Genomic DNA, 16012 nt, shown 5'->3' on the forward strand with positions numbered 1-16012 from the left:
TCATTGGATAAGCATATGGACGTACATGGAATAGTGTAGGTTAGATGGGCTTGAGATCGGTATGACAGGTCGGCACAACGTCGAGGGCCGAAGGGCCTGTACTGTGCTGTAATGTTCTATGAACTCTGGGTCTGTGTGTGCTCCTATCTCTCACTGCACCCTGAGAAAGGAGCTGCGCTGGAAAAGCCCGTGAAATTGCAAATAAACCTGGTGGATTACGACCTGGTGTCGTGGGGCTTCTGACTTCCACCGGAGGCGGGACATTTACTGCACTTTTCCCAGCGGTTGTGAACGTCCCCTCAATACCTGACGGTGGCGCTGTACCACCCGTTGTGTGTAGAGCATGCGTAGTGTCAGCGATGGCGACGGGGAGAGGCAGTGCTGCGGGGATCTGCAGCCGGGTGAGAGCGTGTTGGGGGCGATGGGGCCCGGCGTTGCGATGGTTCGGAGTGCATGGGCAGAGTTTCTGAAAGCCTATGGAAGGCCTTAGTCTCGACTAGGGACTTTCAGGTCCCCTTTTTGGCGACCGGGGTCTTTCCCCCCGCCCCCCGCCGAGACGAGGCCTCAGTTCACGGCCGCCATTTTTAGCCCGCTGGAAGCATGCGCAGACTATACTAGTGGCGTCATAAATGGCCTGGGCGGGGCCTCCGGCGTGCCCTTGACGCGGAGCGTCCTGGGAAATCAACAAACAACTGCACCTCCCAGTCGCAAACCATTTCCACTCCCCCTCCCATTCTCTTGATGACTTGTCCATCATGGGCCTCCTGCACTACCACAATGATGCCACCCGAAGGTTGCAGGAACAGCAACTCATATTCCGCCTGGGAACCCTGCAGCCTAATGGTATCAATGTGGACTTCACCAGTTTCAAAATCTCCCCTTCCCCCACTGCATCCCTAAACCAGCCCAGTTCATCCCCTCCCCCCACTGCACCACACAACCAGCCCAGCTCTTCCCCCCCACCCACTGCATCCCAAAACCAGTCCAACCTGTCTCTGCCTCCCTAACCGGTTCTTCCTCTCACCCATCCCTTCCTCCCACCCCAAGCTGCACCCCCATCTACCTACTAACCTCATCCCACCTCCTTGACCTGTCCGTCTTCCCTGGACTGACCTATCTCCTCCCTACCTCCCCACCTATACTCTCCTCTCCACCTATCTTCTTTTCTCTCCATCTTCGGTCCGCCTCCCCCTCTCTCCCTATTTATTCCAGTTCCCTCACCCCATCCCCCTCTCTGATGAAGGGTCTAGGCCCGAAACATCAGCTTTTGTCTTCCTGAGATGCTGCTTGGCCTGCTGTGTTCATCCAGCCTCACATTTTATCTTGGAATTCTCCAGCATCTGCAGTTCCCATTATCTCCGCTTCCTGGGAAATGGTGTTTTTAACCACCCCCTGCAGCTTCAGGTATACTTCTGCTGCAGCGGGTAAGTCCCCTGGGCCGTTCAGTGGGAAAGGCTGCGGTCCCTGTGCAACCACCCGCATTCAACATCTGGTCACACCTCAGCCCCATATGCAGTTGTCCGGTATGGAACTGGTGAGTAACTTGGAGGAGGATTCTCTGCTTGTTCTGTGATTAGTTAAGACAGTAATATACATGATCTGGGATGAGTAGAGCCCCTGAGGTTAAGAATATTAAATAGGCTGAAGTTATGGAATGGGATCAGTCCATCAAGCCTGCTTACCCATTGTACAGTATGATCTGCCTGCCCTTCAACAACAGGTTGCCAGCATCTCTTCCATGGTCTCGTCTGTTCCCAGATGATCCTGTTGAGAGTGTGATCTCTACTGGTAACTTGACACCTTTCACATCCACTAGGAATCTCAGAGATACTGGGAATAACTTTCCAGTTTACTTTGGAATGTTCCCTCTCCTTTGGTCTACTTCTTATTTTTGACTTCTTTTTGTTTGACTGGAGCCTATGTTTGGGTGAACGGGTGGAAAGGTTACTCCATTAAAACTAGAAAAATCCGATCTGGGTTTCTTTCCTGGACTGATTATGATACTGATGCTGTCAACTCCTTTTACAGGAGATTAGAAGGTGATTTGCAAATGGGAAACTCAAAGCAAATTTTATATCAAGAATTGACAGTCACTCAATTCGTCAGGACCTAAATATTTTGAATGTGGAAGGAATAATATTGGTCTACTTTGTCTGTGAAAAAAGATTTTCAAAGATCTGTGTGACTGGAAAGTCAGTGAGAGATACACTCACACACAACAAAATCAGTGTTTTCCAGTGAGCTGACTATGGAAAGAGCATTAACCAGTTACACAGACAGATAAAAACTCTCATAACCATTCACAACAGGAGGTGACTATACATTTGCTGTGCATGCAGACAACACTGCAACTGCTCGTCAAACCTGGAGACACATAAGGACAGCAGCACCACGGAGAAACCGTGGAAATGTGGGTTTTGTGACAAGAGGTTCAAATTCCCATCCAAGCTTGAAATTCATCGACGCAGTCACACCGGGGAAAGACCATTCCCATGCTCTGTTTGTGGGAAGGGATTCATGAATGAATCTCACCTTATTGCGCATCAAGTGGTTCACACTGAAACACGACCTTTCAAATGTGCTGATTGTGAGAAGAGCTTTAAGAACGCAGGGGGTCTGTTGGCTCACCAGCGATTTCACACTGAAGAGAGGCCCTTCAGCTGCACTTACTGTGGGAAGGGATTTACTCGGTCTTCCAGGCTAACTGAGCACCAGCGAGTTCACACTGGGGAGAGACCGTTCACCTGCTCCAAGTGTGGGAAGGGCTTCACTTGTTTAACCAGCCTAAATTCACACCAATTTGTCCACACCGATAAGAAACCATTTCAGTGTTCTTGCTGTGAGAAATGCTTTAAAAGTACTGGTGATCTGCTTCAGCATCAGCGAGTTCACACTGGGGAGCGGCCATTCACCTGCTCAGAATGTGGGAAAGGATTCGCACACTCATCCCACCTACTGAGGCACCAGCCCGTTCACAGTGGAGAGAGGCCATTCACCTGTGCTGTGTGCGGAAAGGGATTTGCTCAGTCATCTACCCTGCTGAGACACCAGTTAGTTCACACTGATGAAAGGCCTTTTAAATGTCCAGCCTGCGAGAAGTGCTATAAAAGTTCTCGGGAACTGGTGTCCCATCAACGTGTTCACACTGACGAAAGACCTTACCGGTGCTCCCAGTGTGGGACTGGGTTCAGGAGATTGTCTCAACTCACTGCACACCAGAGAATTCACAGTGGGGAGAGGCCGTTCACTTGTTCTGACTGCGGAAAGGGATTTGCTCAGTCATCTAATCTGCAGAAACATCAGCGAGTTCACAAGTAACTACAGTGATTATATTTTGCTGTTAGTCACTACCATTTGTTCTTTGGTATTTGTCAATTATTCTTGGGTTCATTCCCTTTGTTATGTTTAGTTATTGTCACTTTATGACTTTAATATGAGGGGATTGTTTGAAATCTTCCTTACCTATATGTTAAAGAATAGGGAGGCATTTGCAGTGAGAACCCAAAGATTGATATCTTTGAGCTCATGTCTCAATTCTTGGTTATTTTGTGAAGTTCTCATTAAATCAGACACTTGCTCATCATTGACCATTTGTTTTTCTCTTAGTCAGTTATTGTCCTTTTTTTTAGTTTTTGTTTCTGCTGTGTTTAAATCTTGAAAACAGTTTGTCACCTTTTCTACTTTAAAGGCAAAACCATTACAGAAGACCACAATGCACTCAAATGGAAAATACCAATTTCAAGAAGTTGTTAAAATCTGAAGTATCATACATTTGGAAAATTAAACACATTGCTACAAAATTAGATTTATTTAAAACAAACTAAAACACATCAGCACAAGGATGTTGCTGTAGTTATAATTTCTTTATAAAGACTAACAAGGAAGGATTTTACTATTTATGTCTTATTCACCTTTTGAAATCTGCATATAACCAGTCATAAGCTAAACAGAGGCTCCTCATCCTAAACACTGATAGCTCTAAAACATTAGGTTATCATTTTCAGGTAACAAGGTGTAGAGCTGGATGAACACAGCAGGCCAAGCAGCATCAGAGGAGCAGAAAAGCTGATGCTTCGGGCCTAGACTCTTCTTCAGAAATGATTTCTGAAGAAGACTCTAGGCCCGAAATGTCAGCTTTCCTGCTCCTCTGATGCTGCTTAGCCTGCTGTGTTCATCCAGCGCTACACCTTGTTATGTCAGATTCTCCAGCATATGCAGTTTCTACTGTGTCTCAAACAGGTTATCATTTTCACTTTGTTTGCAATTTTACCGTACACTTCCGTGTCAAATGAAGGTAAACAAGGTCTCCTGATGTTATAGGATCAAGATCTGTATTGCCTATACTTAAGCAGAATAATGTAATTTAATTGTGTGACAGAAGTCAATCATGAAATGTTAGCTGCCCTACTAATTCTACATTCTGCTGATGTGAATACCCTCCAGCCCAGTTATGGGGTGAGAAATCTGGATTAGGTCAAATAAAATGGCTTTTTATTAAACACACAATGTGATTGAATCTTTTTGTAAGTTTGTTTTGAAGTTGGTCTCTGTCTCTTCCATTCTCACATCAGCAACAAGTGTGAGGATCTCACAGAGCTTTTTGTCGCTAAGGTAGAGACAATCCTGCTCCTCAGATGCTGCTTGGCCTTCTGTGTTCATTCAGCTCCACACCTTGTCATCACGATCTGATCAGCTGTCTGCTGCTTAGCTCCCCTTCACTAGGCCAAACCGTCCTTCGAGGGAAAAAAAACCCAGAAATTGTTAGAAAAGCTCAGCATCCACGGAGAGAAATCAGATTTAACATTTCCAGTTGAGTGACAGTTCCTCAGAACCCTGACAGTTCTTGCCTGGGACCTGAAACTCCATCTTTGGTTGGTTCCCTCCCATCTCCCACCTTTTGTCCACAGGACCAACCTCCTGATTACTCAAATCGATTCCCACTAAACATTTGTGTCTGTCTCTCTCCTTCTTGCTTTCTCTGTCTCTCTCTTCCCCGTCCCACCTCCCTCTCTCTCACCGCCACTTCGAATCTGCCATCATCACCCACTCCACCGTGAACAAACACTTCATCCCAATGTCTGTGCAAACTACTGACCCATCTCTAAAGTCCCTGATAACATTGCCACCTCCCAAGTCTGAGCAAACTTTCCCAGAATTGTACATCTGAATTCAGCTATTCCACCACATCAACCCACGAAGCTGCGAATGACATCATGTGACCAAATCTCGCTGAACTATGACAAAAGCTTTGTCTACTTGAGTTACATTTGTACAGAGCCACTCACTCTCTCTGTGTTCAGGTCCCACTGAACCGTGACACAAGTTGTGCCTCAGTTACATTTTTATAGCATCACTCAGCAGTGACCAGATCGAGTTGAACTGTGACACCAGCCATGTCTATCTGATACAGACTCGCACTCATTCACTGATCAGATCCCGCTCTGTCTGTTCAAATTACATTTATATAGACTCACTTGCATGGTGATCAGGTCTCGCTTGAATTACAACAACCACGTCAGTATAATTGTGGGTAAAGGATATCAAGCTGCATGTATGTGAGCCTCGGAGACCATGCTCAAGGCCCAAATCTGAACTTTGGAATGTCGAATCTACAGTACAGAAGAGGCCATGGGCTTGTATACACTTGAGTTTAGGAGGATAAGAGGGGATCTGATTGTGACGTATAAGATAATTAAAGGATTGGACACTCTGGAGGCAGGAAGCATGTTTCCGTTGATGGGGGAGTCCAGAACCAGAGGACACCATTTAAAAATAAGGGGTAGGCCATTTAGAACAGAGTTAAGGAGAAACTTCTTCACCCAGAGAGTGATGGATATATGGAATGCTCTGCCCCAGAAGGCAGTGGAGGCCAACTCTCTGGATAGTTTCAAGAAAGAGATAGATAGAGCTCTTAAAGATAGTGGAATCAAGGGTTATGGGGATAAGGCAGGAACAGGATACTGATTGTGGATGATCAGCCATGATCATAATGAATGGTGGTGCTGGCTCGAAGGGCCGAATGGCCTACTCCTGCACCTATTGTCTATTGAATGCCTTGCTAAAATCTATAAACACCACATCCACTGCTCTACCTTCATTGGTGTGTTCTGTCACATCCTCAATGAATTCAATAAGGCTAGTGAGGCATGATCTGCCCCACACAAAGCCATGCTGACTATTTCTAATCAAATTGTGCTTTTCTAAATAATCATAAATACTATCTCTCAGAATCCTCTCCAATAATTTGCTCACCACGGAAGTAAGACTGACCAGTCTGTAATTTCCAGGATTATCCCTATTCCCTTTCTAGAACAAGGGAATGACATTAGTCATCCTCCAATCTTCTGGTACTACTCCAGTGGACATGGAGGACGCAAAGATCTTTGCCAATGGGGCAACAATTTGTTCCCTCACATCCAGCAGCAACCTTGGGCATATCCCGTCTGGCCCAGGGGACCTATCTATCCTCATGTTTTTCAAAATCTCTAGCACATCCTCCTTCCTAACATCAACCCGTTCAAGCATATCTGCCTGTTTCATGCTGTCCTCAAAAACGTCAAGGTCCCTTTCACAGGTGAATACCGAAGCAAAGTATTCATTACGGACCTCCCCCAACCTCCTCCGACTCCCGCACAAAAGTTCCCTCCACTGTCCCTGATTGGCCCTACCCTCACTCTGTGGACATCCTCTTGTTCCTCACATAAGTATGGAAAGCTTTGGGGTTTTCCTTCATCCTACCTGCGAAGATATTCTCATAGCCACTGCTAGGTCTCCTAAGTCCATTCTTCGGTTCCTTCCTGGCCACCTTGTAGCCCTGTCCGATCCTTGCTTCCTCAGCCTTACAAAAGCTTCCTTCTTCCTCTTGACTAGGTGTTCCACATGTCTTGTCATCCAATGTTCCTTCACCTTACCATCCTTTCCTTGCCTCAGTGGGACAAACCTATCCAGTACCTGTAGCAACTGCTCTCTAAACAACCTCCACATTTCTATCAGATGTTATGCAAAGTGGTCACCCAGTCTGTGTTTTATCTCCCCAATGTTAGGCAGTAAGAAGTGGAAGATCTTAGAACGGAATTTCCACTTCTCTGTTTCTTGTTTGCACCATTTCTCTCCTGGCCCAGCATCATGTTATTGTTAAACTCCACACTGTCATCCAAGGATGGGATATTATTGTTCCATTCTGCTATAGGCCACTTAGGTGATTAGTAAAGTGTTGTAAGACCACATCCTGTTTCAGGCAGTGGATATTTCCCACATGGTTGTAGTCAATACAACAGCACTTGATTCCATAGAGACAATTACTGGCTTCAAGGCAGCCAATTTCTGGAATCTCCTCCAGCACTACAGACTTTGGATCCCTCTCTGCACTCCTCCAGTGTTGGCCCTTTCCTGTCTTGTACCAATCTCCAATTATCAAAGAAACATAAAATCCCTACAGTGTGGGAGTGGACCATTCAGCCCATTGAACCTCCTCCGAAAAGCTTCCCACCCAGAACCATACCCCCTACCCAATCCTTGTAACCCTGCATTATCCATCCCTGAGAACTATGGGCCAATTCACCTACACTGCACATATTTGGATAGTAGGAGATACCGAAACACCTTGAGGAAGCCCTATGCAAACATGGGGAGAATGAGCAAATGGGGAGGATGGGATCAAAGCCAGGTCCCTGAGGTTGTGACACAGCCACCGTGCCCACCCATAATTCTGATGATGGGGCATTTGCGTCACTCTCTTCTCCTTTAAGTTACTTTGGCTTCTAAATGTTTGTGAGGCACGTGGTAGGAGGCAGGAGAGGTAGATTTTAGCACGTGAAACGTTCCATAAAAATGCAAGTTGTTGCTATTGCTTTACATCGGGAGAATCAGGATTGTCACATAAACATTATAAATCCTCAGACTACAATGACCAGGCATTTGCAGGATTGGAAAGGTAAATCTGTCGTTTCACTCTCGGTGAGGAACAGATCCCAGTTTGGTCCCAATCTCTGATTTGACAGCACGTTTGCAACATTCCCCGTTTTACTGAGTCCAAACCCATTCGTAAATGAGATAGTAAGAACTGCCTCCCTAACCGGTTCTTCCTCTCACCCATCCCTTCCTCCCACCCCAAGCCGCACCCCCAGCTACCTACTAACCTCATCCCACCTCCTTGACCTGTCCGTCTTCCCTGGACTGACCTATCCCCTCCCTACCTCCCCACCTACACTCTCTCCACCTATCTTCTTTACTCTCCATCTTCGGTCCGCCTCCCCCTCTCTCCCTATTTATTCCAGTTCCCTCTCCCCATCCCCCTCTCTGATGAAGGATCTAGGCCCGAAACGTCAGCTTTTGTGCTCCTGAGATGCTGCTGGGCCTGCTGTGTTCATCCAGCTTCACATTTTATTATCTTGGAATCTCCAGCATCTGCAGTTCCCATTATCTCTAGTAAGAACTGCAGATGCCTGGCCTGGCATGTTCCTCCAGCTCCACACCTCCAAACCAGGCCAGGCATCTCCACATTGTAAATGAGCTTGTATTCCGTGCTCTAAACCATCGCTGAGACACATTTCTAATCCACCTCAGGATTAATTCACAGCTTCACTGCTGGAGGTGATGAACAGCCGCAAAAAAAAAGAACATTACGCATGCTCCTGCTCGCAAAGGTATCCAGATGATTGACGGCGGTTTCAGACCAATACGCGGAAGGCTGGCTGTATTGGAGGGTGCGAGTGGGCGGGTTAGTCAACCAACCAATCGGAGCGAATAGAGGGCGGGGCTACAGTGTAAGACGCGTCTCCACCCCGACGGGAACATCTGCGCAGGCGTAGTGTCGTTGCAACTGAATCTTGGCCGAGTTGGCGAGCTGCAGGAGTGAGCAAATGGGGAGTCGCAGTGGGTGAGAAACGGAGCGAGCGTGGAATAAGAGATTTTACAAAAACCCGGTGTCAGTCGTCAGACCTGGAATGGGAAGCCCCGATCCCGCGTTTGCAGCAAACGGCAGAATGGCTGCGGGCATCAGGCGGCGACAAGGCCGTGGTTCCTGCCGCCATCTTTCTTAGGGGCGGTAGAGCATAAGACGTATGCGTGGCCACCATAGTTATAGGGGGCAACTGTGCGTTGGGCTCGCGTGTAACCTTCCTTTGTTATGGGTTTGGATGGGGACTTACATGCAGAAAACTCAAACCATGAGAAACTCTTGTCTCTGATGGATTTCTGCCCTACTCTGACGGAGGTGGTTGATGAGTATATTTACTGGGAAAGAAGTTTGGAGCTGGTCAAACACTAAGCCAAAGGAGTGGCTTCAGGCTGGTCAAGAGCTCCTGTTGTACCGCATATATTTAGTGGAGGGGAAGTGCTCTCAACTTGTATGGAGCTTTATTTCAGCTATTGCAGCCTCAGAGGTCGGGACTGCAAATTGGGTTTGGGGCCGACTGTAGGGAGTCCTGCTTTTAAGGATTAGGATCCATCAAACAAGCTTCTGGCAGCATCCGGCTTGTAGAATGTTCGGAAATTAACCCCTAACCACAGTTCTGTTTCGCCTCTGCCCTCCCTGATCACCTCTCCGTCGTCGTTTACCTTCTTCCATCGATAATCTTGGGGGCATTTTAAGTCTGTTTAGTATTTTACTGGTAATTTCTCAGACCTTGTCCAATTGAAATTTCTAGAGCTGCTCAGCTGCTGATCCCGTGCTGCTGACTTGTTAGTTTTATGTTCCCTCAATATCTTCCAGAGTCAAGAATTCTTTTTCCAGTGTGGGAGTCCGTTTCTCTACACTTTTTCCTGTACTCCCTCTTGTTTGAATTCCGTTTCTCTCTCACAGACACCAGTAAATTTCGCCAACTCCCAGGTGCCTGGAGAGATGATCATCGACCTTCTTGAACTGCTGTAGTTGTGTGGCGAAGGTGCTCCCACAGTGTTGTTAGGTAAGGTGTTACAGATCATTCATCCAGTGATAGTGAAGGATCGATGATATGTGTCCAAATCAGCAATTGCATATTTTTATCATGTTTTCAATTTAATATAATGTCCCAGGGAATCTCACAGAAATGTGATAGAGGAATATTTGACACTGAATTACTATAATAACATTAGATAAAATCTTTGCCCAATGATTGGGTTTTAAGGAGTATCTGAAATGAGGAAAAAGAAGCTAAAGATTATTGGTTGGGAATTCCAGAAGAAACAGCCATCTGTCGTTTAATCCATAGTTTAATAATTTGATTAGGGATAGTCAACGTGGTTTGTGAAGGTTAGGTCGTGCCTCACAAACCTTATTGAGTTCTTTGAGAAGGTGACCGAACAGGTGGGTGAGGGTAAAGCGGTTGATATGGTGTATATGGATTTTAGTAAAGTGTTTGATAAGGTTCTCCACAGTAGGCTATTGCATAAAATACGGAGTCATGGGATTGAGGGTGATTTAGCGGTTTGGATCAAAAATTGGCTAGTTGAAAGAGGACAGAGGTTGGTGGTTGATGGGAAATGTTCATCCTGGAGACCAGTTACTAGTGGTGTACCGCAAGGATCGGTGTTGGGTCCACTGCTGTTTGTCATTTTTATAAATGACCTGGATGAGGGCGTAGAAGGATGGGCTAGTAAATTTGCAGACGACACTGAGGTCGGTGGAGTTGTGGATAGTGCGGAAGGATGTTGCAGGTTACAGAGGGACATAGATAAGCTGCGGAGCTGGGCTGAGAGGTGGAAAATGGAGTTTAATGCGGAAAAGTGTGAGGTGATGCACTTTAGTAGGAGTAACCGGAAGGCAAAGTACTGGGCTAATGGTAAGATTCTTGGTAGTGTGGATGAGCAGAGCGACGTTGGTGTCCATGTACATAGATCCCTGAAAGTTGCCACCCAGGTTGACAGGGCTGTTAAGAAGGCGTTCAGTGTGTTAGGTTTTATTGGAACAGGGATTGAGTTTTGGAGCCATGAGGTCATGTTGCAGCTGCACAAAACTCTGGTGCAGCCGCACTTGGACTAATGCGTACAGTTCTGGTTGCCACATTGTAGGGAGGATGTGGAAGCATTGGAAAGGGTGCAGAGGAGATTTACCAGGATGTTGCCTGATATGGGGGGAAAGGTCTTATGAGGAAAGGCTGAGGGACTTGAGTCTGTTTTCGTTTAGAGCTAAGAAGGTTAAGTGGTGACCTAATAGAGACATACAAGATGATCAGAGGGTTAGATAGGGTGGACAGTGAGAGCCTTTTTCTTCGGATGAAGATGGCTAGCATGAGGGGACATAGCTTTAAATTGAGGGGTGATAGATATAGGACAGATGTCAGAGGTAGGTTGTTTACTCAGAGAGTAGTAAGGGCGTGAAATGTTCTGCCTGCAACAGTAGTAGACTCGTCAAGTTTAAGGGCATTTAAATGGTAATTGGATAAACATATGGATGATAATGGAATAGTGTAGGTTAGATGGGCTTCAGATCGGTTTCACAGGTCGGCACAACATCAAGGGCTGCAGGGCCTGTATTGCTCTGTAATGTTCTATGTTCTATAGTGAAGAAATTTAATAAACAAATTAGAGGCTGAAACTAAATGAGTTGTAAAGATCTTGAAGGTTTTGTGGCATGAGGAACATGCAGAGATGATCACAGCTGCAAAAGAAATCAAGAATGAGAGTTTTAAAATTTTTCTGCTTTCAAGTGGGAACCTTCAAGGTCGCTGAGCACAGGGCTGATGGGTGAACAAGACGTGGTGTGAGTAAGCCAAGAGTTTTGCCTGACCTGGAGTGTGTTAGGGTAGTTAATTCTTGAGATAACAAAAGAAAGGATGAGCTTCAGAAGAGGATGTAGTCAGCCGAGATTGCTGAGATGCAAATAGGCAGTCTTGTTGGTGATGGGGATATGTGGTTGGAAGCTCATCATGACTTGAAATGTTTTCCCATACTTGCAAACAGTCTGGTTCAATCTCCAGACACCTCCCAGGAAGGAGGATGGAGTTAGTGGCAAGAGAACGTAATTTGTTGAAGAGTGGCTTCAGTATTCCCGATATTTTAAACAGAGTAAATTTCTGTTCGTCTAGTACTGAATGGCAGGCAAGTTGGGACAGGGGGTGTATTGGAGGGTGTTAAAGTTCATCTACACTTGAGAGTCTGGTTCTTCCAGGTGGTGGAGGTTGAGTTTGGGAGATTCCGTCAACGTTGCAGTTGGTTTGCTCATAGATAAAATCCTTCTCTATTCTTACTGGAAGTAACTGCTGGTCAGGCAGCATTCCATGGAGACCGAGCAAGCTATAATTTCTTGCATGACTCTTCACAGAGCGAAAGTGAAGGGTGAAGGGGACAGCATTTATGCTGTAGTTGGGGTGGGGGAGGTGGTGGGACGTAGAGTGCTGAGGAGGAAAAGAACACCTTTTACAGAACACCTCCGGTCTGTGTGCAAGCATGATCCCGATTTTTTCCTATAGTCGATCATTTTAACACAGCATCTTGCTTGTGTGCTGCAGTGGTTCCAGAGAATTGCAGCTGAAACTGGAGGAGCATCGCAGCTCAAACTGGAGGAGCAATGCTCCTCTCTTTACAGTCTTCTGGACCTACTGTTGAGTTAAATACCTGCAAATTGTGAACCAACTCCCCTTCTCCCCCCCCCCCCGCTCCAGTGGGTTTAAGTTAAGCAACATTCTGCCATTCACACACTCCAATCATTTAATCTGAACTATCAACATCTTTTCGCCCCCCCCAACCCCAGCAATCTGCATTCGTCTCCGCCACCACCACTCCCAACTATAGCATAAATGCTGGCCCCTCCACACTTCAGCTCTGAAGAGTATCTAGACTCAAAATGTTAGCTTGCTCTCTCACCACGGATGCTGCCTGAACCGTGGTGATGTACGGCAGTGGTTGATTCCAGCATCCGCGATAATTTATTCCATCTCTATCACGATCATCCTTGCCCACCACTCGTGCTGTCTCTCTCGTCAAGTCAAGAGTCTTGTGTAGGTTCAGTCTGGGTGGCAAGTTCCCTCTCCTGATGGATATTATTGAACCAGTTGGGATTTTCTCTCACCCTTTCCTGGTGTTGGCTCCACATTTTAGCAGATTCCTTCAGCTCAGTTTCACAACCTGCCTGTGTTTTTGTGGGTTTTTGCTCACTCCTCTTTTTTTTTTCCCCCCCCCTCCCCTGTTTTAAACACTTCACAGAATATTAGACGGGAAGGATTCACAGTTGGAGGAGACCCAAGCCGAACAGCACATTGGCACCTGACAGAGACGTTGAGTTTATCGAGGCCTGCATATTACCAGATTTTGAGAATGGAAGGGGAAAGCACTGTGAATAGTGGGGAGAGACCGTACACGTGTTCTGTGTGTGGACAAGGCTTCAGCCGATCATCCGGCCTGTCTGAACACAAATGGAATCACAACGGGGGCAAGCCATGGAAGTGTGAGGACTGTGGGAAGGGATTCATTTCCCCGTCGAAGCTGGAAGCTCATCGGCGCACTCACACCGGGGAGAGGCCATTCCCCTGCTCCGTCTGCGACAAGAGATTCGCCCTGCCATCTGACTTGCTGAGACACCAGCGTGTTCACACCGACGAAAGACCTTTCCAGTGCCCGGACTGTGCAAAGTGCTACAAAAGCTCCGGAGAACTGATGCGCCACCAGCGTGTTCACACAGACGAGAGACCATTCAGGTGCGCCCTCTGCGGTTCTGGGTTCAGAACTTCGTCTGACCTGACTGTTCACCAGCGCGTCCACACCGGGGAGAGACCATTCACGTGCTCCCAGTGCGGGAAGGGCTTCACTCAGTCATCCAGCCTGCTGGCCCACCAGCGGGTTCACACCGGGGAGAAGCCCTTCATCTGCTCCATGTGCGGGAAAGGGTTCACTTCCTCGTTCAACTTGCTGACGCACCAGCGGGTTCACACCGAGCGGACCCCATTCATGTGCTCTCCCTGCGGGATTCGCTTCAAGCACTCCTCTCAACTCGACGCACACCAGAGACTCCACAGCGGGGAGAGGCCGTTCACCTGCTCAGAGTGTGGGAAGGGCTTCACCCAGTCGTACAACCTTCTGATACACCAGCGGGTTCACACCGGGGAGCGGCCGTTCACCTGCTCTAAGTGTGGGAAGGGCTTCACTTGTTCGTCCCACCTGCTGAGACACCAGCGGGTTCACAAGTGAAATGGATTTTCCTTTGCTATTTCAAATGGTGGAAGGGATGTAATTGAGAAGGAAAAGGGTATTGGATAGGTCTTTAAAGTTAATAATACACTGGGATCAGACAGAATGTTTCCAAGAACACTGATGGAGGTGAGAGTGGAGGCTGTGGCCATAAATGTTCAATCCTCTTTACACTCGGTGCACACACCAGAGGACTGGAGCGCTGCAGAAACGATGCCTCAAAGTGTGTTGGAGTGCAGCAACCATAGGCCAGCTAGCTTAACTTTGTAGAAACAACAATTTGGGACAAAAGTAACAGTAGTATTTGGGAATTGTTGGTTAGTTGGGGAGGATTAGCATTAATTCATTGTGAGAAAGTTGTGTTCAACTAACTTGCAGGTGTCTTTTTATCAGGTTGACAGAGTGAGTTGAAGAGGGTAGTGCTTTTGCTGTGGTGTATGTGACGTGTCAAACATCAGACTTATGAAGAAAATTGGAGCTTACTCTTTGAAAAGGGGCACTAACAAGGGGAATGCAGACTTGTCTGGACTACAGACTAAAGAGACTTGTGATAAAGTTTGTCGTATAGTTAGAGAGTCTTAGAGCGGAAACGGACCATTTGATCCAACTCATCCATGCCGACCAGATGGCCTAAATTAATCTGGTCCCATTTGGCCCATGTCCCACTAAACCCTTCCCATCCATCTCCCCATCCAGGTGTCTTTCAAATGTTGTAACTGTACCGGACTTTACTGCCTCCTCTGGCAGCTCGTTCCATACACGCACCACCCTCTGAGAAAAAGATGCCCCTTAGGTCCCTTTTAAATCTTGCCCCTCTCTCCTTAAACCTTTGCTGTCTGTTATTAAACTTCTAAAAGACCTTGACTGTTCACCTTCTCCATGCCCCTCATGATTTTATAAACTTCAGTGAGGTTGCCCCTTAGCCTCCAACACTCCAGAGATAATAGCCCCAGCCTCTCCCTATAGATCAAACCCTCCACCCCTCGCAACATCTATGTAAATCCTTTCTGAACCCTTCAAGTTTCAGACACCCTCCCGATAGCAGCAATCGAATGCACTGTTCCCAATATGGTCTAATCAATTTCCTGTACGACTGCAACATGACCTCCCAACTCCTATGTTCAATACACTGACCAATAAAGGCAAGTGTACCAAACACCATCGTCACTGCCCTGTCTACCAGCCACTCCACTTTCAAGGAAACATGAATTTACACTCCAAGGTGTCTCTGTTCAGCAACACTCCCCAGGACCTTACCATTCAGTGTACAAGTCCTACCCTGATTTGCCTTTCCAAAATGCAGCACCTCACACTTGTCGAAATTAAATTCCACCTGCCTTCCTTGGCCCATTGACCCATCTGATCAAGGTCCCGTTGTACTCTGTGGAACCTCCTTCACTGTCCACTACATCTCCAATTTTGATGTCAGGACCATTGCTTCTCTTAATGCAGATATTTTCTGAATAAACCTGTTCAGAGATGTTTTGACATACCTTTTGAACCCAGGCCTTCTGGCTCAGAGATGGGGACACTACTACTTTGCCGTGAGAGACCCTCATCTCCTGATGTAAAAATGCTGTCACAAACTGAAAGGCTACAGAACAGAGGGACTTGGGAGTCCTCGCCCATGAATCAGAAAAAGCTAGCATTCAAGTTCAGCAGGTAATAGAGGAGGCAAATGTTTCCCTTTATTTCAAAGGGAATGGAGTATGAAAGGCAGGGAAGGTTTTGCTAAAACAGCCCACCCTTAATTGTCCAGAGGGCAGTTAAGAGTCAACCACGTTGCTGTGGGTCTGGAGTCACATGTAGGCCTGGAGTCACATGTAGGCCAGACCAGGTAAGGATGACAAAATAAAGGACATTGGTGATTTTTTTTTTGGTTTCAACAATGCTGTCATGCCATTCTTTA

The 16012-nt window shown here is 46.8% G+C and overlaps 2 protein-coding genes across 4 annotated transcripts in view; both read left to right on the forward strand.

The window, feature by feature from the left end:
* The first annotated feature begins 329 nt into the window (after positions 1-329).
* On the forward strand, positions 330-4042 carry LOC125449083 (gastrula zinc finger protein XlCGF71.1-like). Of its 3 annotated transcripts, none has more exons than XM_059641783.1 (2): positions 330-401; positions 2029-4042. In XM_059641783.1, the coding sequence occupies exon 2, from the start codon at positions 2518-2520 to the stop codon at positions 3316-3318; it is 801 nt and encodes a 266-aa protein (XP_059497766.1). In that variant the 5' UTR covers positions 330-401; positions 2029-2517; the 3' UTR covers positions 3319-4042. The 3 variants fall into 3 exon arrangements, with proteins under 3 accessions (XP_059497766.1, XP_059497767.1, XP_059497768.1); XM_059641784.1 differs by lacking the exon at positions 330-401 and adding an exon at positions 955-1534; XM_059641785.1 differs by lacking the exon at positions 330-401 and adding an exon at positions 955-1534 and having other exon boundaries at positions 2310-4042.
* Positions 4043-8886: 4844 nt separating this feature from the next.
* The window catches only part of LOC125448875 (zinc finger protein 850-like), a 46640-nt gene continuing 39514 nt past the window's right edge, over positions 8887-16012 (forward strand). Inside the window, exons 1-2 of the mRNA XM_059641833.1 lie at positions 8887-9905; positions 13123-14099. Of these exons, the coding sequence (XP_059497816.1) occupies positions 13234-14099 (866 nt within the window). The 5' untranslated portion in view covers positions 8887-9905; positions 13123-13233. The remainder of the gene's footprint in view (positions 9906-13122; positions 14100-16012) is intronic.

Source organism: Stegostoma tigrinum, chromosome 43 (assembly GCF_030684315.1).
Source record: "Stegostoma tigrinum isolate sSteTig4 chromosome 43, sSteTig4.hap1, whole genome shotgun sequence".
Lineage (NCBI taxonomy): Eukaryota > Metazoa > Chordata > Chondrichthyes > Orectolobiformes > Stegostomatidae > Stegostoma > Stegostoma tigrinum.